Genomic DNA, 23446 nt, shown 5'->3' with positions numbered 1-23446 from the left:
GGGTTACGCTCCTCCTAAGCGGGCCCTCCGCATCCTATCTCTGTCTTATCTCAAATGCCAATGTAAATTGAATGTATCAATATATATATTGGAAATGACGTTCAATCAAATAAACCCATACCCCATTCACTTGGCCAGGCTTCAGAATCGTCCAGTGGGCAGTGCGCTCTACACTCCAAGTTCCCTTTCTTTCAAATTTACCCCAAATTTTATATTTCCCCTTTGAGTGTTGATTAATCACAATGAAACATTGTGACAGAGCACGGACTTGAGGTTACTAAAGTATTAAATAATCTAGGTCCTATTTAGGATTATATCTGAAAAATCCAAATTTGGCCAACGCCCACCAACTACACATACTATAAATAAAGCAAAAAAAAAAACAAATCAACCCAAATTCTGCGCTGGTCGCGGTTGAAAGCAAATCAATTTAATCGATTGATTGATCGACAAATGAATATAGGACCTGTTCAAAAATTAATCTAACATTCTTGCCACCATGATCAAGCTTATTTTAAACTATTCAATTTTGCGTCCAACGCACGTGAACTGCAAATTAAACGCCAAAAATAAATTGTCGATTTGAAGCGGACAACGTGCATCGGGGGTGAATTGAATCAACCCACTTGAACCATCTATGTTCGCCTTTAGACTCCTCATTCTATGCGATAGTGATTTGCCGTTCCTCTGTACACTGACCTCAGACTATAATTTCCAGCACCCAAACAAAATCCGGTTTCTACAGGATCGCTCACTTGATTGCTTGGTTTTTTTTCAAGCTAAGCACCTGTTGCAATAATCCCTATCCGATTCGCTTAACCAATATGGAGTGAAGCAAAATTATACCCGGATGTTGCTGGGCAAGAGGGAATGAGTAAATTTTGGACGTCATCGGTGAACCATTTCAATAATTGATTAATTGACAAGCCGGTATCGTACACAGTTACATGTAGGGAATTCTATTTATTAAATCTATCGTTGCACTTCTTTGTCGTTTCGCCAATCATTTCAATCCATCTGTAATATAACCAACATTACACAATTTTGGGTTCACATAATCTGCTTAGAAAAAGATCCTTCTACCTTTACATCGACTCGATTCTGCTACTTTTGGATTGTTCCACACTCTCTTTATATTGCCCGCCTTCCACCCAAAAGGAGAAGACAGACAACAGTGTAGTCGTGTAGCTGCACTTTCCATAATATAATGTGTTCTTATTAGATTTGTATATATGTCCATATGTGATACATTGAAATTTGCGAATTTATATTACTTTTTTCGAGAATCTTTGTTGGTACAACATTACTTCTAGATATCATTCACGCATTCAGGATTTTGCACATAAATACTTGCTTTACGTTTACATTTACTAAAATTCTTTGCATTATATTCTCGTACAATTTGCTGACAATTTTGGTTATATATCATTCTGTTTGTTCATAAATAATTCCTGTATGAATATGTTCGCTCATGTGATTCTTCGGATGAATAGGAAGATGTTGATGTTGGATTAAAGTTCCAGGAGGAAAGGGGACAGCAAGGATCACATATATCATTATCATAGAACTACACACTAAAAACGGAAAACACCGATAACATATGCAACTAATAACGTAGAATATCTAATAATAACCTAGAACCACCTATTGTACAGTGCGACAAATAATAAAGCTCTAACATACCCAACCGAAGAAGGTTACGGTCAGGAAATACTCCTACACAGTTACTTAACGAAACGCAACGGAACAAAGGTAACAGAACATATGATAGGGGGACACTGAATTGCACTAACTTTGCGCTACATTCCTGCTCGATCGCTGATTTAGGTAGCAGTGCAAAAATCAAACTACCTATCAAAATCAAATAAGCAAAGGGCCTTTTTCTACGCTTTGGCAGACTTCGGAATGTAGAAGAGAACTGCGCACATCCTACACACGTTGCATTTCTTGCTCTCGTGAACAGCGACGTCGCGATTTTAAAATAAAACACCACACGGTCTGACTCAGAAATCTGCTCTATAGTCATATTTGCTAGGATGTTCCATCTTCACTGCAAACTTTGCAAACAATAAATGTTAATAATATTACTGATTACATTACGATAACAATACGCTACGGCTGCTTCCGATAGCGGCGAGGGTCGACAATCTATCATCAGCGCACTGACGTTAAATATAGAGATTATCATAAAATCTTACTGCAGATAGCAACGACGGGTTAAACATCTCTTTTAGGTCCTTTTTGTCAAATTTTCTGCATGCATAGCATCTTAGACTAGTTTTTTTTTTTAATCTCCCGATGATGGTTTTGTGTTGTCCGAGTTAAACAGTATGAAGTTGGTGTAAAATATGTATTTAATCAAAACGACAACAGATTGTTCGGTAAAATTTCAAACATCTCCTAAGCGATACGTATAATCCAGTGGTGTTTCCTAAATCTGATTGTTTTTTTTTTTATGTGGGAAACTTAGCATGCATGTGAATGTAATTATGTAGAACATCCATGTAAGATATTGCGTATTCAGTACGATTACTTTCTCCAAAATTTACCCCCGTCATCGTCGAAGCGAAGTGGAGATCTAATTCAACTGATTGATGATGTTTCGTTCCTCGAGACTGTCCTTCAGTTGGTTGAACAACTGCAGCTGCTGTTCCGGCTTGAGGCTGTAAACCTGTCAACGCAAACGGAGGTTAGTCTGGTGGTCGGAAATCTAATACGGTAGCATTTATATTACCATATTCAAGAGCTTCTGGGGTGACGCCGAGCGGATGAAACTAGAGATGTACACATTAACGAACGTTGCCATCAGGAACTGGCAATCGAAACGGTCCATAATACCTCCGTGTCCGGGAATCATGTCTCCAAAGTCCTAAAATATATAAATTCGGAAGTTGAATGGTTTTAATCAATTTGTTTTTATTATTATTATTATTTATACAGTAACGAAATCCTGCCACCCGTAAATTCTTCAGTAGATACTAGTGTTTTCAATTTTTGTTTCATGGGGCTCACGAATTTCCTGGTAAAAATAAAGTCTTTCTGCGAAAGTATTTTCTCCAAAAGTATATCTTCAATATTTATAATTAAAAAAAAAAAGCTCATGAAAAATGCAAACCTTTGGAAATATTTAAAATCATAGACACTTGAAAATTGACAAAAATCGTAGAACAAGAACTTTTAGATTTTTTAAAATTTTCTTACTAGTAAGCTCTTTGATGTAACATCCACACAAAAAACGATTGTAGAATTCTGAAGGTCGGCGCACAATAGATACGTTTTCAGGTTTTTGTGACAGTTAGCCCATGCATTATCTGTCAAAAAAAACCCGAAAACGTATGCATTGTGCGCCGACCTTGAGTGTGGTCCGCTGGCAGCACTGTTGCATCGAGCGAATGTGAGTGTGAACGCGACTGATATATGGTTGTGTGTGTGAAGTATGAATTTAAAATTAGGTACGAGCGTGAGGCAGCCAAAAAAAACGAAAATCAATTGTCTCTCAACCAACGGCGCCGGTGGTGTAGTGGTAAGCGTGATTACCTCTCACTCCAGCAGGCCTGGGTTCAATCCCAGTCGGCGCCGCCGGGATGTTCTGAGGCATAACATCTCTGATCACGCCTTCCTTCGGATGGGAAGTAAAGCCGTTGGTCCCCGGTTCATGAATTGATGGGTCGATAGGTAGGGTCCAGGTGTGGGAGCTGCCTTCCTGGCACGTCGGTAGCATTGGTGCTCAGCACGGAAAACAAGATCGACGGAAAAAACAAACCAAAGGAAAAAAAAAAAATGTCTCTCAACCCTCAACCACGTTCGGCCGAAAAATATAAAGTTAAAGAAAATTGAACCGCGTGTTTTAATTGTTAGACCGACTCCACAACTTCAGAAGTGGGATTCGATCTGTTTAGAAGAATTTTCGGTGATTCCTGGGGAAGTGAGTATGGAAAACCGGATGAACAGGCAAGAGCTGAGGTTCCGGCTTCAGCAACCATTCGACACCTGCGAGCTTTGTATGACAACCATCCGGATAATCGCGCTGCAAACGAGGAGGAGTACAATGAATAAGAGGGCAACAAGGAGAAGGACAACGCGGAAGAGGCACTGGATGAAGAAATCCGGCGTCGGGAGCTGGCTGGCAACGTATTTCTGTATGCCGGACCACCAGCTTTCCAGAATGTAAAATGCCTGGTTCCACTGTTTGCTGGCAGCTACTCCTACGTTCCACAGAGTAGGCTGAATGATTTTGAACGGGCTTGTGATTCAGTTCGAGGAGATGCGGATTTCCGACTGAAATGCATCCGCAGACTAATTTAGCCGGGCACAGAGGCACAATGGTTCTTGCGTGTGGACCGGTCTGTCACTTACGCCGAATTTCGTGCAAATTTTCTACAAAATTTCAGTCACCCATTCACGGTGGCAGAAATCGTCGACAAGCTCAAGAAAACCACGTACATCAGCAGCAAGACCTCGGTGATGGGATACATCCTCAAGATACAAGAGATTGCCTCACGTGCAGACATTGAGGAGGCCCAGACCGTACAGATGATCGTCGATAGATTATGTGATCGTTCCGCCGATATTTCCGTGCTCTATCCGACCAAGGACATGATGCAACTGAAACAATTAGCCCGACAATATGTGCAGCTCCGTACCAGTTCCGTTCGTGCACGCAACAAACCGAAGGATAAGGGTGGTTCCGATTCCGAATTACGATGCTACAATGGTTCCGGCAAAGGACACGTTTCTGCTCACTGTTCAGAGCCGCGCCGAGAGCCAGGATCCTGCTTCCGTTGTGGTTCTAGAGAACACATCATCAAGAACTGTCTCAAACCGTGGCCACGCAACAAGGATGAAGTGGCTCTAGTGGACGACTTCCGCGGAGCCAAACCGGTCGATAACCCCAACACCCAATTGAGTGCAGCTCTTTCCGAGCTGAATTTGGTCAGTGTTGCTTTTCTATCTGGGAGGAAAGTGCATCCACTAAGAAATTTTCTTTCTCCTTTCGATACGGGCAGTCCGATCAATCTTGTTAAGCGATCCGCAGTACCCAGTGAATTAATTCCTCCCAATGAGGAGTTTTCCGGATTCCGAAGTATTGGGAATTTTCCGCTTTGTGCTTACTCTGTCATCCCTGCTCGTGTCGCTTATGGTACTCATTCCGAGAAGTTGAAGTTTTATGTTGTTCCAGATCATTTCATGATCCATCCGTTTTGCTGGGACGTGAATTTTTGAAGGCTTTTGGTATTATCCTATTCAATACACGATCAAGCCAGTATAAAATTGAGGTAAAGAACAACAATGAAATCAAAATTTCAGCATTGTGTGGTTGGATTCGCTGGAGGAGGAATTGTTTTAAAATGACTAGAGAAAATTAAGCATCGGGAATGCGCTCCCGGATATATTGATTTGGTGAGTTCTCTCTAAATAACCCTTTTTTGAATACATTTCATTAATCAAACTGGCAATATTATATGCTGGGTTTGGGGGGACAGCCTAAGGGTTTCAAAGGATTTGTAGACTGGACAAGGTTTCGTGGATTTGCCAGTCCCTTGTCACGTGTTGATAGACGTACATCTTGTCGTTTGTCTTCCAAAGGTCTTCAATGAAGTTGATTCAACCTGCTGCAACAAACCATCAGGCAGAACTTTACAACCAGTGAAGTATCTGCAGTCATAGGTAATCCTTGCACTGATTGTGGGTTCTATTCACATCACATAATAAGCCCCATTGTATGTATGATTTATTTCAAGAAGGAAGAGCTAGAGTTCTCAACTGTTGCCCCTTATGTTCGTCTTATTTTTGTAATGACCAGTTTAATGTCCCTGGTGGAGATTCCTTCATTCCAGATATTTATGCCATTAAGTTAGATAATGAGTTTCCTATCAATCCAAAATTGGAACCCAATCACAAACGACAGTTGTTGACTGTTATTAAAGAAAATTACCTGGACACTACTAGAATCCCGGAAAAAGAACATTCATATGCAATGAGGTTAAGATTGACGTCTTACAATCCCATCAGTTATAGCCCAAGACGCCTGTCCTATTCCGATAAGGTGGAGGTAGATCGCATTGTTGATGAATTATTGGCAGCTGGTATCATCCGGCCCAGCAATTCTCCGTATTCGTTTCCGATTGTTTTAAGGACCAAAAAATCCGGTAAACGAAGAATGTGTGTTGATTATCGTTCGCTAAACAAAATAACTGTACGTGACAGCTATCCAATTCCGCTAATTGATGACTAAGTTGAAGATGAGTTGAAAGGAAAACTATTTCTCGGTACTAGACTTGAAAAATGGTTTCCATCAAGTGAATATGGACCCTGATTCTATTCCGTACACTGCATTTGTAACACCTAGTGGACAGTATGAGTACCTCAAAATGCAGTTTGGGTTACGCAGTGCACCAGCGGTTTTCCAACGTTTCATAAATATGGTGTTGGATCCGTTCATCAAGGAAGGTTCTGTCGTAGTTTATATGGATAAGGTGACGCGGGCAACCAATACAATTTCTGAACACTTCGTATTACTAGGGCGTGTTCTCCGGAGATTAGCCGAATTTCGATTAGAAATCAAAATTAAGAAATGTCAGTTTTGTTTTACGGTTTTCCAGTTAGTGATAAGGGGATAAGACCAAACAATTCGCATTTGGAAGCCATTAAGACAGGGCTGGTAGTGGGTATGTGATGTAATAGTAGTGACTTTAGTGACTAAAATTACGAAAATAGTGACCAAATAGTGACCTGTAAACAATAGAAAAGTGACTAATAGTGACATTTATTGATCGAAAAGATACGGTTCCTGTCGTCAGTTATTCCGGTATTTTTCATGATTTTTTTAAAATAAAAAAAATGATTTAAGGATCACATAAATTTGCTATCGAAAAATAAGTATGAATTGAACAAGCAAGAGCTCGTTCTAATTCTAACCTCCATTTCCTCAATCTGCAGATCATGAATTTGTTAATAGATCTAGAAATTGAGGCACAGAGAAAAATGTTCAAAGTACCGATTTTAGACAATTTTTTTACAATTTTAGGACAGCAATTTTTGAAGATCTAGGATATAGATGAAGCTATACATTTAGCAACATGAAGAATTGCAGTCTAGAATTAAATGTACATAGATCTAAGTTAGCCATGAGTACACAGCATAAAATTAATTTTAATATTACATCAAAGTGGATGCACTTCAATCGTGTCGAAGATATGGTGTAATATTACTTGCCAAAAAGGATAAAATTATCATTAATACAGTGCATGAACTGACCTTACGCTGCTTTAACTGCATTTGTTTATTTGTGTGGCCACAAAAATTACATGAGATTTTCGACATGATTGAAGTGCATCCTCTTGGATGTAATATTAAAATTAATTTTTTGCTATGTATATTAATAAAATATCATTTTCTTCTTTGTAGTCGTTATAACGAACTGGTCGCCTTTTTACTTTGCTCCATTCCTACCAAGAATAGAATCTTCTGTAAAACATAGAAGAAGAATTATAACTCTGTTATCTAGACAACTTTTCTAGATCGCAGTTTAAGAAAAAAATCTCATTATTATGGCACGAGGAAAATTTTCCCAGATGGAATGATCACGGACACAAAATAAAGTTGAATGCGTCTAAGGCTTAAAATTTCGATCGTGAAAAAATAGAGATTAGAGAGTTTTTAATTTTTTTTTCTAAGACCTGGACCTGGAATTTTTGTTTTTGTATTACTGGAATGTTAGTATGCACAAAATACAATACAATTTAATGGACTTTAAAGGAACTCAAGAATCTGTAGCATGATTTTTTTTTTCGATGTTTGGACAAATACTTAAGCTACCGGGGGTCAAAGATTATTCAATTTTCTGGCCTTTGAACAAATGACGAGAGCTTGTAAATTTTCCTAGACCATTTTTTGACATTATACATTGAACCAACGAGAAAGGTAATTTTGACCTGAAAATTCAAGTAACCTCTTCAAAATAGGAATCCAATAAGGTTAACGTGCCACACACAAAATTCAATGACATGGTAATGAATTCCACTGGATTGATTGGTCCAGTCCACATTTCATGCTGGTGAAGGTTAAGTGAAATTCACGTAAGTTTTTCGTGATTTCATGGTATGAACATTTTCTCATCGTATTCGTAATTCAAAAATGGCGAGTTGGAATTCCCAGGGTTCTTCATGTTTTCAAGCATAAGTTTGATCATTTTTGTAAATTACTACTCATATATAAATTCAAAATGAAATTGCAGAATACGGGAATGGATTTTTTGAGGTGCTAACAATCAACAATTGACTTACTATAAGGTTGCTACTATATGGTTAATGCACTTCAACTTCGAGATCATCAGTGCCAATTATTAAATAATGTAAATTAGTTATTTTTCCTAGAATGCAATCATTTAATGACTCACTTTAATCGAAATATATATCTATAGTCTATCACCAATTCACTTTATCATCACTACAAAATCCAGTAATATTTACTTGCTAATTCCCGTAACTTTTAGATGATGCCAATATGAAGATCATCGGAGAGTCCAATAAAATTTACATGAAAATGAATTCTCCCCCAAAACACGTAATATTCACCTGGAAAGTATGATGGAAAATATCAACGTGCCTATTATTTTACGTATTTTTTTGTTGCAGTGTAGGCTTGGACAACTTTCAAGATATCAATGTAAAATAGCCAGAATATTTAGTCTAAAACTTTTTTCGAAATCTCTGAAAATTTATGATAGGTCTATGACAATTTCAAGATAGAAAAATCAAAATATTAGATTCCGTCAACAGTTAACGTTTCCATATATTCGCACCTCTACTTTTTTTTCCTTTGGTTTTGTTTTTTCCGTCGATCTTGTTTTCCGTGCTGAGCACCAATGCTACCGACGTGCCAGGGAGGCAGCTCCCACACCTGGACCCTACCTATCGACCCATCAACTCATGAACCGGGGACCAACGGCTTTACTTCCCATCCGAAGGAAGGCGTGATCAGAGATGTTACGCCTCAGAACATCCCGGCGGCGCCGACTGGGATTGAACCCAGGCCTGCTGGGGTGAGAGGTAATCACGCTTACCACTACACCACCGGCGCCGTTATTCGCGCCTCTACTTGTCAGGCTTTACTATGAGTTTTTAAAGTCAAATTCTTTACTCCCAACATTGGTCGTACAAAAGTGACTAAATTTTAAGGAATAGTGACTTTAGTGACTTTTTGATGACTGACTTGAAAAAAAATGACCAAGTCACTAAAAAGTGACCTGCTATGAGCCCTGTTAAGAGCATGCCAATTCCGACAGATATTAAACAGGTCAATAAGTGTCTTGGACTTTTTTCGTATTTCCGTCGATTTGTTCCGTCCTTTTCATCTATATCGCTCCCATTACGTAATTTGGTATAACCGGTGCCAAATTTGAATTTGATGAAAAATGCATTAAAGCGTTTGTTACGTTACGTGATAAGTTGATTTCTGCTCCTGTTTGGCCCGAGTTGCATTGCGATGCCAATTCCGATGGTTTTGGCGGAATACTATTGCAAAAACAAGATGATGGTAAGATGCATCCGGTTGCATATTTTTCCAAACGGACTACTTCTACAGAGTCTCGGTACCACAGTTTCGAGTTGGAAACGTTGGCTATAATTTATTCCTTACGTAAGTTCCGAATTTACCTAGAGGGTTTTCCATTCCGTATTATTACAGATTGTAATTCCCTTGCTATGACGCTAAATAAGAAGAGTATTAATGCTAAAATTGCGAGGTGGGCATTGGAACTAGAGAATTATAATTACAGCATTCAGCATCGTAACGTTAAATTTATGAATCATGTTGATGCATTAAGTCGTATCAGTCCAGATGATGTTGACTTTCAATTACAATTGGCGAAAGGACGCGACTCATTGATTCTTAAGTTAAGAAAAGAACTGGAAACCGGATTTGTTAAAAATTTTGCTTTGGATGATGGACTGGTCTATCACTCTTCCTTCGATGGAAATCTTTTGTTTTATGTTTCCGCTGAAATGGAAAGTCATATTATCCGCTAAGTTTATGAGAAGCTGTGTCATATGGGTATTACGAAGACTCTAGATCATTTGAAAATGCATTACTGGTTTCAGAAAATGAAAGACAAGGTTTAAAATCATATTAAGAATTGTGTCCGCTGTATTATGTATTCCGATTCAAATTCCGATGGTGGCCGTGCTCTGCACAGTATTCCGAAGAAACCTGTTCCGTTTGATACTATTCATGTAGACCACTTTGGGCCCCTTCCGTCGATTGTTTCTAAGAGGAAACACATTTTGGTTGTCATTGACGCTTTTACAAAGTATGTTAAGTTGTATGCTATCAATTCCACGAGTACGAAAGAAGTGTGTGCATGTTTAGATAAGTATTTTTAATGCTATTGACCGAGGTACGTGTTTTACCTCATTGGAATTTGGCACTTACTTATTGGAAAACAATGTAGAACATGTAAAGGTAGCTACCGCGTCTGCTCAAGCGAATGGACAAGTGGAATGTGTTAACCGTGTGATCAAGTCCATGTTGGGAAAACTTTCTGAACCAGTTCAACATGCAAATCTGGTTTAAAATGTTAACTAAGGTAGAGTACGCTATCAGTAACTATATTCATTCGAGTACACAACTAACTCCATCTGTCCTCTTGTTTGGAGTTGGTCAAAGAGGGAGAGAGGTCGACAGTATGTTCGAATATCTGGATGATAGGCTCAATTCAGAGGTAGATCGTGATTTAAATACATTACGAGAAGTAGCTTCACGTCATATCGAAGACTCTCAGAGTAAGAATTCCGCTTCATTCGTCAAAAGACATACATTGCCAAATACTTTCACCGAAGGGGAGTATGCTGTAATACGCAACGTTGATACTACAATAGGAACGAACAGAAAGTTCATTCCGAAGTATCGAGGGCCTTATCGCATTCACAGGGGAAAGTGGGGCAGTTTGGCCACCTTAAGAAAAATGCTTCATAACATAACGTAAAGCAGCAAATAAAATATCGTTTTCAAAGAAATCATTGATTTACAGTGTTAGAGTTTATGTCCCATTAGCAAAAGCTTTTTAAAATAACATTTTGATACATTTTTACTAGCATTAAAAAATGTTGGATTTGTAGCCTGCCAAATACTGTTGGGGTAATATGAGCACCCTATCGGGGTAATATGAGCAGTTGATATTATGTACTAGAGATTTTTTTTAATAAACGAAATTACTCCATAGATGTTTTTGTGGTATAGCTAAATCATTGAACTGTGCATATCAATACAAATGGTTTTATTCAATCAACATTTTGATGACATTTAGTAACCAGTTCGCTAATCAAAGAACAAAAGCGATAATAATTCTGCTTAACATGAGTTAACAAACAATTAACTCATAGTTATTACGAAGAACAACTAATACAAGTCTTTGCACAAGACTTGTGGAACCACATGTGGCATTTGATGCATTTCTCCCAACCATTTCCATCTCCTGATGAGCTGAAACAGATGCCGCAACTCTCGCATAGTATGTCCCGTACATCCCTGTTCTCCTTATGTCTTCTTCGTGTTATAGGTTTGCCTTGAGGATGCTTTCCACATACTTTTTCTGTTGCTTCAGTTGGTTTATTTCCTTGGTAGCTTGCATTAACTTCAGCGCGTTTCGATGTGGTCTAGATGTCAATTCAGCAGATTTTTCTTTCTTTCTTCCTCTCTTTCGTTCCTTCAGCGCGATTTTAGGTAAAGGCCGGATTTCTAATGGCCCTATGGAAAACGATTTGTTTAACCGATTCAAAGATTTGGTTGAAACATCTCTTCTCTCCTAAACAGCTGCGTTGTTTGCAAAAACACGGCCTACGTCGACGAAACCTAGAAATGGCGGTTCATCTTCGTCGTCTGACTGGTTATCGTTTCTCGATGCTTTTTCAGTTTCGTTATTTGAGGGTATGTCCGATACATCCGCTGATGCGAAGGGTATGTCCGATACATCCGCTGACACAAAGTCATCATCGGTGAATACTGACCTGTTGAATGGTACGATGCCAGTTTTGCGGAATCCATTTACTGCAACAGAGGCTGTCAAAGAGCGAAGATAAGCTTTTCCGAAAAGTGCACTTATTTCATTCAGTGTGATGACCTTGCCAGGATTCTTCTTTAAGTATGCCTCAATAACTTGCGACAAGTTAGTTTTAAGAGGCCCCATGAAGCTGACATCAAGAGGCTGCAGTTTGTGACTACAGTGTGGAGGTAGGGAAATCACCGTAACATAAGAACGCTTGGCATTATCCAGAAAATCTAGATTTTTTGTATGCGAAGCATGTCCGTCCAGTAGAAGCAGTACCGGGCTCTCCTTTGTAGGCCTTGTATGTGCCAAGAAGTGTTCGAACCATGCTGAAAAATCGGCAATTGTCATCCAACCCGACGTGTTACAACTGAATAACGTTTCCGGTGGCGCTCCCTTTTGTACACCCCTCACCATCCCTCTCCAAAGGGGGAGTTTGGTAAAGAGAGATGATAGAAACGATTTGTACCTTCCTTAAAAGTTGTCCTAGCTCGCTATCTACTCTTCCATATGCAATTTTCACACTGCCGTAATCTAAACGGAACTATCAATTCTATACTTTCATCTCCTCCACAACTATCGTATAAAAATTACCACTTCAGTCATTTATTCGAAATTAGCATCTTCAACTACATACTGGGGAAGTCAGCCAAACTTCCCTTAAAATTCCGTTGTGTGATTTCGAATTATCTTCTAAACTGAAAGTAAACTTAAATTACTGAAGTTAAACTTCTGTAATAGTAGCTTGGTCAAATAACCCCCTCAACTGAATTACAACACCAATTTTTCCCACTAAACAACTTACCTTGATCTTAAATGCTCGCTTGAATCCAGATGCAAAGAATCCTCCGAATGGTCCAATGACGGAGCTGAAGATGCTCAACGACAGCGAATGCAACATGAATGGATAGATGGTAATCGACTTCATAGATCCGAACTGAAAGCAAATTGTTGATTATTACTCAATCCAACCGTCAATTTAAAATCCCATCTTCCTACCAGTTGAAAGCTGTATTCCTGCGGTTGGAACAGATAGCTCGGTTCGCACTCGATCGTCATCCGCCCAGCGCTTTCCGAGTACTCGATCGGACAGACAAAGTACTGAAACTGGCAGAAGTAGTAAGAAAATAGCAATCCAAACAGCACCGTTGCAAATCCACCCCCGATGAAGCCCTCCCAGGTCTTCTTCGGGCTAAGCTTGATGAGCGGTGTCCGACCGAAGAAGAAACCAAACATGTACGCCATCACGTCGTTGCAAACGATCATCGAAACCGGCACGATGAACCAGATCAATCCCTCGAAAATGTTCTGAATGATCAGATAGCTTTGGGTAACCACAATCAACAGAGCCACGTGGGTCCAAGCGAAAAGGCTGAACTGTTTCATGTAGTACTTCTTGACCAGCGACAGGACGAACCATACGAACCCGATGCAGTACAAGCAGAACGACAGGAAGCGATGGTACTTGACTAGGAACCGCAGCGAGTCCTGAAAGTTGAAGACAAATTTGAAGATTGACCTTTTGAAACTTTCGAAATACTACTTACCACTCGATTGACGGCCACGCCAAAGTAGTCAACCAGATTCTCGCCATAGAAGAAGTAGTTGGACGTGACCAGGAAGTACCACGAGAGACTGCGGAACCAGGGCAGTCCATGGATTCGGTATACGGAATAACCGATCGAGATGATTTCTTCGAAGCATTTCACCTGCACGGACAGGGCCTGAAAGTGGAAAAGAAAATAAACAGTGCATTAGTCAATATAATGTAGCGTACGTATGTATGTATAACTACAGCCTTCAAACAGAAACTAAATGAAGCAGCAAGTGTCCATCTTTCCTGCTGTATCTGTCTTTACCGACTTTTCCCTACTGATCAGTTGGCCTCGGTAAATGGGTTAGCAGTAAGTAATGCAATAAATTTGCCAGAGTAAAAATATCGATTGTTGTGCTTGTTCGCCATAACTACCATAATATCTCAGTGCCAAAGCGATGTTCCATTTAAGATGCTTTCGTTCTGCTGCTGTTCATATTTTTCAGTGGATATCGACTTTATACTTAGAGAATTTATTGAAATTCAGATTGAACATCTACTATGTAGGGAACTATGGGCAAGAAGGTCACTCTAACGATAGCGCGTTTTAATATGCGATTCCATGAATATTTATAGGAGTTCGTGAACCGAATTGTATGTTTATAACCTTGTCTCCATGTATCATCATTGAAATTTAAATTAAACCCCATCAAAAAATGTTAATGATTTTTTCAAAATGTCATGTCGTACCTGCTCTAAAAAATGCTATGGGGCAACAGGGTCACTCTTATGGGGCAAAAGACCATGTGTCTAAAATGAAGTGAAACTGATTAATGTTCATTTCTAAACAACAAATTACTATTATTAGGTATGACAGCAACTGCTTTTATTGTTTATTCCACTAAAATATTGATATTTTTTTTATCAAAAACATATAAACCATGTGCGTCAAAGAATTCAAATGGAAAATATTTTTGATACTATTTTATACAGTTTGTTTCCCAAAATTTCACGAAAACAATGTATATTGGAAACATAAATGCCCAATTGTGCTAGTTTCTGAACAGTTTTGTACAATTTAATACATAAATGTAGGGGTGGCACTCTTGCCCCGTATAAAGTTTATTTTTAGGAATTTATTTTTTGATTAATTAAAGTAAATAGGGTATACGTCCCTAACCTCGGTCTAATATGCAGCCATAGATTACGTTTTTAATCATAACTCATCAATTAATTTACCTGCAAACGATATTCTACTGCTAAATGGTATGCTTAGATATGCTTATCATGTCGTTTGCTATCAGGAACCGCAAAAAGTTGAAAAACTTACTTTTTTTAAGACAAAAACTCACCAGGGAAATGTATGTAATATCGGTCTATTGTCCCCAAATTGGGTCTATTTATGGATGCAACTTCGTCCTATCCTGTTTGATTCTCAAAAAAAACGCTCTTGGTAACGTTTTCTTATGTATTTTTTTTTATCACTATCACTGTTAACTTAATACTCTTCATTCCTCAAAACATTTCTTAGAGAAAATTTTACGAAAACTACATTAAATCACTCAAGTTAAAAATTAAAAATTAAAAATTTCGCTTATCGTCTTTCGACCGCAGAATATCTAAATCAAAACATTGTGATGTTCATTATACAGATTTGGCAGAAAAAATCTCCCTTCCTGTTCGTTCCTTATCATCCAAATGCAAACCACATTGTTGACGTTACTCTTATTGCTATATGCTGTCAAATGAATTTCATGGGCCAAAGTTAGGAACATAGAAAAGAAATGTGTCCCTAAAGTTGGGTCCATGATTTACTTGTGAAAACGTTGTTAAACAATTAAAATAAACATAAAATATTCAAACAGTAACTGTGAGTTTTACGTCTAGTGTGTATTATCAGGTAATTCCATTCAATAAATGCCATAATCAGGCCATTTGATGATCGTCAGTGCAACCTTCCCATCTTAACCTTAGAAGTCATGGCGGCTAAAAACTCCGAACAGAGTGATATTCTCAACCAGTTTTATTACTTACGAGAGCTGAAAATGTATTGAAATGTTGTGATATAAATTGATTTGTGTGTGGTACACATTTATCAATCATCAGTGATCAATATTTTCCTTATTTTTTGTGTAATATTCCTTAATTAATTATTTATTTGCGTGATAGGCCGAATGAAAGGACTAGACCCACATTACATACCGTAACCCTATTTAATAATTTATTGTTACTAATGTTTCAATCAACCATCAATAGTGACGTCTCAATGCAGAAATTGTGAAAAAAATAAATTGGAAATTTCGAAAACCTTATTTTATGATACCTTATTTTTATAAAAAACTAGCTTTTCAATGCATCAACACAAAATGATTTTTTGCATTTTTTTTACGACTTCGATTCGGACCGAATGCTTCATAGGAATACCGTGCATAGGTTCATCGTGAGATAGGATTGAAATGAATTAATTTTCAAAATATATTGAGGATGGCACTGTTGCCCCGAGTGACCTTCTTGCCCCTAGTTCCCCTACTTATGAAAGTTTTAGGTGTTTCGTCTCCGGAAATGGATTATTTCTAGAAATGATGTCACTTGTTCACAGTGTTCGAAAGAATATTGAAAAGGCTTTTACATATTACGAAATTTGTTTTCATCAGTTTCATGCATTCAAGTCTTGCGGAAATACATTGAAAAAAATCTGTTATAAGAGTTTTGAATCAGAAAATAAGATCTATAAGTAGTTTCTTATAACGTATCGTTGATTTTCCTTCAGCAGCTTTATAAGCTTTAAACATGAAAGATTTTCTAACAAAATATTACTTAAGTCCATTCGGGGCAAAATAAGAACCACTTAAATTCTTCAATGTTGCATTAAAGGGTGATACGGTCAAAATTTGGTCAATATCAACTTGACGTATTTCTTTCAATTTTGCATTTAAAAAACCTGAACACCCCTCATTTTGAAGGTGTGTGTGTGTAGAATGTTGCTCCTATTTTGATTTTGGAATTCACTCTTCAGTTGTCAAAATGCCGTCCAAGCAAGAAGAGCAGCGTATCAAAATTTTGCTCGCGCATCGCGAAAATCCGAGCTACTCGCACGCAAAGTTGTTAAAATCGCTAAAAGTTGCCAAATCAACCGTTACAAATGTAATTAAAGTGTTTGGGGAACGTTTGTCGACAGCCAGGAAGTCTGGATCGGGGGGAAATCGAAAACCGGAAGCCGCTGAGACGACAAAGAGAGTTGCCGGTAGTTTCAAGCGAAACCCTAACCTCTCTCTCCGAGATGCCGCAAATAAGCTGGGTGTATCGTCTACAACCGTGCATCGAGCCAAAAAACGAGCCGGACTATCGACTTACAAGAAGGTAGTGACTCCAAATCGCGACGATAAACAAAATACGACGGCCAAAGCGCGATCCCGGAGGCTGTACACGACGATGCTGACGAAGTTTGACTGCGTGGTAATGGACGACGAAACCTACGTCAAAGCCGATTTACAAGCAGCTTCCGGGACAGGAGTTTTATACGGCAAAAGGAAGGGGAAAGGTAGCAGATGTTTTCAAGCACATGAAACTGTCAAAGTTCGCAAAGAAATATCTGGTTTGGCAAGCCATCTGTACCTGTGGCTTGAAAAGCAGCATTTTCATAGCTTCCGGGACTGTCAACCAAGAAATTTACGTGAAAGAGTGTTTGAATAAACGTCTGCTACCTTTCCTGAAGAAACACGGTTGTTCCGTACTGTTTTGGTCGGATTTGGCATCTTGCCATTACGGTAAAAAGGCCATGGAGTGGTACGCCGCCAACAACGTGCAGGTGGTTCCCAAGGACAAGAACCCTCCCAACACGCCAGAGCTCCGCCCAATTGAGAAATACTGGGCTATTGTCAAGCGGAACCTAAAGAAGACCAAAAAAACTGCTAAGGGCGAGCAGCAGTTCAAGGCAAACTGGCTTTCTGCGGCGAAGAAGGTGGACAAGGTGGCTGTACAAAAGCTGATGGCAGGGGTCAAGCGTAAGGCATGGCAATTCGGATTTGGAAAAGCGGAAGCCTAACTGAATATTTTTCCTGAATTTTATACTAATTGAACTTGAAAAAGAAATTTAATTTGATTTTTTAAATAAACGATTTCACCGATTTACACGCGTTTTCCCTTGACCAAATTTTGACCGTATCACCCTTTATTCCTTTCATAAATATGACTGTATCATATGAAATCTTGTTTTTAAACAGCTGTTTTGGTAAAAATCACTCATTCACAAAAATGAAAAAAATAAATAGCCTTAAATAGGCAGTACTTCTGACATTTAATTTATTCTATAAAAAATAATTGTTTCGGTTAAATCTTTTTATGCTACAACTGTTCATTGTTTACCCTTCATAAAGCCTCAAGAGAACATAATATTCTTACCCTTACAAGGTCGCTCGTACCACCCCGCATTTGCCCAACGGTTTAATTTCGGTTACAAAACGATTTTTTTTAAATCTTCTTGCATAAGATTCAAATGTGCTTTTAATATTCAATTTGTATTCATGATGTAAATAGGGCTTGAAACTATCCATTTGGTTAAACATCATTAAAATTTTCCATTGAATTTCATCATTAATGATTATTTTCTTACTGTTAAACTGCCAAACTGCCCCACTTTCCCCTACTGTGATGTGTATCAAGACGAACAACACTTTTCTAAAACCTTAAAGGTTCTTACTGTTAAAGATCATATAAATAGGTTATTTAAATTCCAATAGATAAGTATAGACTCCATCTGTGTGACCAGCAATTTGTCTAATATATATCAATAAGTAAAAATATACAAAAAATCCTATTCATATGGGACAGTGTTGTGCTTTGAGGGGGGAATATAAATTCTGTACAAACATTTTTTATCCTGTCTGTAAAAAACGGTTCACTCAGACTGAAGACCAGCGTTGCCAGATTGCTTCAAAGTTTATCGGTATCAAAGGTTTAAAAAAATCGGTATTTATCAGTATTTACTATTTTAATTTATTTTATATTTTAGCTGTTTTTGAAACCAAAAATTTTTACTTTTGGACTATGATAGGAAAATTCAGAAAGAAAACTCCGGGGAATGGTTGAATTAGCTTCTGAAGGAACTTCCAGAGAAAGAAGAAAGAAGCTCTTCTGGACGAAATTTGAAGAAAGTTCTAAGAAAAGTCGGAGAAACAATCGGGAACTACCAAGACAAGAATTGAGAAACTTCTAGTGAATATTCAAAGAAACTATCGGAAAAAAAAATCGGATGTCACATGCAAAGGAAGCCAGAAAAGTTTCGGAAAATGGAAGTAAATTCCAGAAGTAGCCAGTTCTAGGGGAAGCCAGAAGAAGTTTGGAAAAACCTTCCAATAAAAGTCGAAAACCTATGGCTTATGGACACAGAATTTCTATTCCAGAAGAAGACGGAACAAACTTCCTGGAGACGCTGGCAGACACTTCCTAGGTAGATTGCAAGAAAGTTCTGGAGAAATTCGGAAGCCAGAGCGCATGCAGAACAGTCAAAAGAAATAAGGACATAATTCCGGCTAAAAATCTCTAAAATAAAGAATTAAAAAAAAATTCTGGGGGATGTTGACCATATGCAGCAAATTTCCCTTATATTCATAGAACATCCCTGAAGACCAAGCAATGCCCCTGAAGTTTAAGGAACATGCCTGAAATGCACTTAGCAATATTTCATAATTCCACGCAATTCCTTACAAGTTGTTGTAATGTTCTTGAAGTTGATGGGGCTGTTTTAGAGTTCCCTGATCATCCTCCAAGTACTCGGAACTTCCCTGATTATAATGAGACTACCTGAATATCTATAATCATCTTTAAAGGTATCTGGACTTTCTTGAAGATTACGAAATTTCTTAAGTGCTCTCACATTTTTCTTGAATTTATTGTATCATTGAAGATCTCTGATCTTCCGATTTTTTAAATTTTAATTCATGGCATTGCCATTGAAAAGCACGGAATTTCCCCTTAAAATGTTCTCACAATATTCTTATGTTCATGTAACTTCTATTACGTTTCCTAAATTTGTGGAACATTGCCTGAGTTTCTCGGAAATCCTTTAAAATGTCAGCATTTCCTTGTAATTAATTGATCAGTCCTGATGTTCACGGAGCTTCCCTAAAGTTCTCTCTATTCTCTGACACAAATGAAACTTTCCTGAAAACCACTAAATTTCCCTGAAGTTCTTTGAACTTGTGAAGTTTCCAAAATATTTCTGATGTTTTTGTAAATTCACTGGAGTTCGCTGGACTTTCCTGAAATTATTGGGTTTTGGAATTTGAACAGAAGTTAATGAAACTATCTTTAATTTTCGTAACTTACAGGGCTCAAAATTTTGAATTATTCAAAAATATACAAGTCTCTCATAGTAATTTATTCCGAAATTCGAGCGCGGGTAGGCAATAATAATGTTGATCAATTTTAAAAAATCGCTATAAATCGGTATTCAAAAATCGGTATTCTGAGGAATCTTATCTGTATATCGGTATCTAGTTCGGAAATCGGTATAAATTCCGATAAATCGGTATATCTGACAACGCTGCTGAAGACCACCAACATTTTCAAACCTTTGACGTTTCTATTCATACCGTAAATAAATGAACTTCACGCAATCATCTTCTCGCACACAGGCTCATGGATTGCCTCGAATTCATTCAAACCAAACAAACCCACTCCGATACAATCTGATCCATACTTGAATTAATCTTCTTTGTGTGGTGTGTGATATAACAACACTGTGTTCGCATTTAAAAGCACCGTCTTCACCACTACACAACTGACTCTGTTCGTGTTGCTCTCTTGTACATGGCAACGAATGAAAACATTCAATATGCACCCATGCCAACCAGTCTCGTCAGCCACACCAGCACTTCCACAAGGCAGCTGCTAATATGTACAACACATTTTTGTAGAGCGTGGTAGTTCCTACAGATGTTTATTGCTTGTTTCGTTTTTGTTTTCCGTCCGATTTGCTGAGCTCCGCTCACAACTATAGAGAGATGCAACGCATTCGAGCATTCAAAACTCGAAAGTCATGTAAGCCTCCTCGTCAAGTTACTTAGCTGGTAGGTACACCACCTACCTAGGTGCTTCATTCAATCAGTCAGTCAGTCTATCTTATTTTGCTTTCTCGTTTGTGCACCGAAAAACTTCCACCCAATCGCAGTGGAGCTATTGATACTGAAATTGTTACCATCGGAGAAGCAGTGCCCCCTCACAAGTGTGGTGGGCTTCACCTGAGGAAACACGTAAAGCGACTTACTCTGTCCAGTCAGCAGTAGCAGTAGCAGTGGTGGACAAAGAAACAACAAGCTTAGCATTTGCCAAACACAAATTGGCTTACGACGACGAAGCACAATCTGCAAGGTTTCCTTCATCATACTTCTCAGCTGACGGTGTGTTACTAACTACGATTCAATATATCACGACGAAAGAAAGTGGCGAGTGTATCATCTAACTAGAATCGGTTCTGTTCGGTCAATTACGACAGTCTACTAAGTGTATAAGTGTCCGCTTGTCGTCAGGTTCGACAGGGAGCGAAGATGTCGCTTCGTGCTATACAGAAACGGGACAGGAACAAATTATCGTCTACCCAGCAGAAGCAGCATCACTTTATCAACAAAAGTCGAAGCTTCGGCGGAGGTCCAACAGGCATCGTCGTCAGTGGCACTGGCAGTAGTGTTGGTGCTAGCGCTACTGGTGGCCATCACCATAATAATAGTCATCACCATCATCATCATCACCAGCATAGTAGTAAAAATGAAAAGTGGAGAAATTCAAGCACCGTCAGCATATCATCTACGACGACGACTGTAGCAGCAGCAGGAGCAGGCCTGACTCACAAGAAACGCTCTGTTTCCTATCCGAGTTTGCAGAAACGCAGCACCACCCACTCATCATCATCGTCATCGTTACGGTTCACCAAGTCCGAAAGTGATCTCCACAGTGCGGCATCCCCCGGTGGGACCACGACGAGTGACGCCGTGGATACGAACAACTTGTACCTGGGTGCCAAATCCGAAGTTTGCCTCCGGACGTTGGCAGTCAAGAGTACCCATCAGCCTCCGCCACCGTTTGGCCAGGGCAGTGCAGCTACCAGCACTAGCAATCGCCAAAGGATGTACGAAAGTAGCCGGAGGCCATCGGAGATCGGTAGCGAGCTGGGCAGGGCCGACAAGTACGCAGGCATCAACAACAACAACAACAACAATGTCGCCGTCCGGATACCGATCATCGGCTATGAAGTCATGGAGGAGAGAGCCAGATTCACTGTAAGTGTTGTTTTGCTTTGGGATTTTGTTATGGTATAGAGATGGTACCTTAGTATGTCTATTTAGTTAGTGATTGTTGCGTGCGATAGATAAGCATGCGGCGAAGGGAGATATAGCATGCCTCGCGGCATGTGTGAAGATCGATTCGTGATGGAATGTTTGCGTGATTCGGGGAAAACATGGGCAATAGTTTGGCACACGCAGTGCAAATCATGATCTGATCACGGTTAATTCCTCGACGGTAGGATGGATCGTGGAAAAGTGAGAGGAACAGTACGAATATCGTATGATAGACTGAACGATCATATGGCTATGGCCCTTATCGGAAAAGGCTTAGGAAAACCTAGATCAAAGATTTTGCGGTAACCGAAGACAGACATTATTCTAATGGCCTCGCCAAGGGCTGGTAAATATCACGGCCGTCATGTGACAATGAGAAAACAGGCCCTCTCACTATCACGAGACGAAACTACCTATCATTGGCTTTCTTGACATTTTCCAATGATCAAGCACTCATGAGAATAATTCTTATGCGGTTTTGACAGCCACATTTCTAACCGATTTAGATGAATTAAAGCAAGCAACCGTATGTAATCGTTAAAATGAATATATTATTAAGATTTCCTCGGAACTAGTAACATTTATAACAATAAATGAGCTAGTAATTACAATAAACACAACACTGTCACGTTCTGTCATGACAAAAAATTCGATGAGATTTTGAAGAAAATCTCTATCATTTTCTCATCCGATGATAGTGACAGAAGTATATCTGTAAATATCGCGTGAGATCTTTCATTGAAAATGACATTTTCCAGCCCTGGTCTTGTCAAACAAGAATATGAGTACAGCTTCCCCCGAAGAACGCGTTACCCACTGAGTTCTACCCACTGCTTTTTCTCGGCGAATGTTCAACCAAACGCTCTTATTTTCTGCGAGTGACTAGTTCTCCATTGGCACTACTCACATGCAAAAAATCAGACGACTGGTTGAAACGCCGCCGAGAAAAAGCGGTGGGTGCAACTCAGTGAGTAAAGCTATGCTATGTAGCTAGTAAAGCTGTGTTCTATGGGTTTACCCGTCTACCACAAATGAACAAAATAATTCAAGATTAGTGCTGCACCGAATAGGGTTAAGATCAAATTTCCGTCATCAACTCGCACTCTTACGACTGGATGTGCACAAATAACGGAATCTATCAAAGATGACTTCAACATTTATTTACCTTTCCATACTAGGGTAAATGTTGGCTTCGGCACCCATTGACTGTTTTCGGCAACCAAAATTTAAACGTTAATTTCACTATGTTTTCCCATCAACGCACTTCCCTGAATGTGTCCAAACGATTGTTTAGCCTTTCAGCTTCAATCTGATTATATTTGAACGATCGAGCAATCCAGTAATGCTACATTTTTTTTCAAATAAAGCATACGCACTACAAAATGAGGTTGATTTCGAGTTGCCGATAATAGAACAGCTGGTTAACACGCAGTTCTAATGGGAAGGTTGCCGAAGAAAAAGAGACTGCCGACAATAGTCACACTCACCTGAGAAGTTTGGAGCGTTGTAAAAACGCATTCAAAACGTTTTGAA

The 23446-nt window shown here is 39.0% G+C and overlaps 2 protein-coding genes across 2 annotated transcripts in view; one reads left to right on the top strand and one right to left on the bottom strand.

Annotated features, from left to right (window-relative positions):
• Positions 1-936: 936 nt before the first annotated feature.
• The window catches only part of Cds (CDP-diacylglycerol synthase), a 61076-nt gene continuing 38566 nt past the window's right edge, over positions 937-23446 (bottom strand). The window contains exons 4-8 of the mRNA XM_065224684.1: positions 13591-13767; positions 13043-13531; positions 12849-12980; positions 2735-2869; positions 937-2671 (exon numbers count right to left, since the gene is read on the bottom strand). Coding sequence (XP_065080756.1) covers positions 2579-2671; positions 2735-2869; positions 12849-12980; positions 13043-13531; positions 13591-13767 — 1026 coding nt within the window. The 3' untranslated portion in view covers positions 937-2578. The remainder of the gene's footprint in view (positions 2672-2734; positions 2870-12848; positions 12981-13042; positions 13532-13590; positions 13768-23446) is intronic.
• The window catches only part of Snx16 (sorting nexin 16), a 122848-nt gene continuing 120074 nt past the window's right edge, over positions 20673-23446 (top strand). The window contains exon 1 of the mRNA XM_065224691.1: positions 20673-21853. Within this exon, the coding sequence (XP_065080763.1) occupies positions 21125-21853 (729 nt within the window). The 5' untranslated portion in view covers positions 20673-21124. The remainder of the gene's footprint in view (positions 21854-23446) is intronic.

Source organism: Ochlerotatus camptorhynchus, unplaced genomic scaffold (genome assembly GCF_037179485.1).
Source record: "Ochlerotatus camptorhynchus isolate MF236.1 unplaced genomic scaffold, CSIRO-AGI_Acam_v1.1 ptg000213l, whole genome shotgun sequence".
NCBI classification, from domain to species: Eukaryota; Metazoa; Arthropoda; class Insecta; order Diptera; family Culicidae; genus Ochlerotatus; species Ochlerotatus camptorhynchus.
Note: the sequence above shows the minus strand (reverse complement) of the source record. Positions and strands in the feature narration are given on the sequence as shown.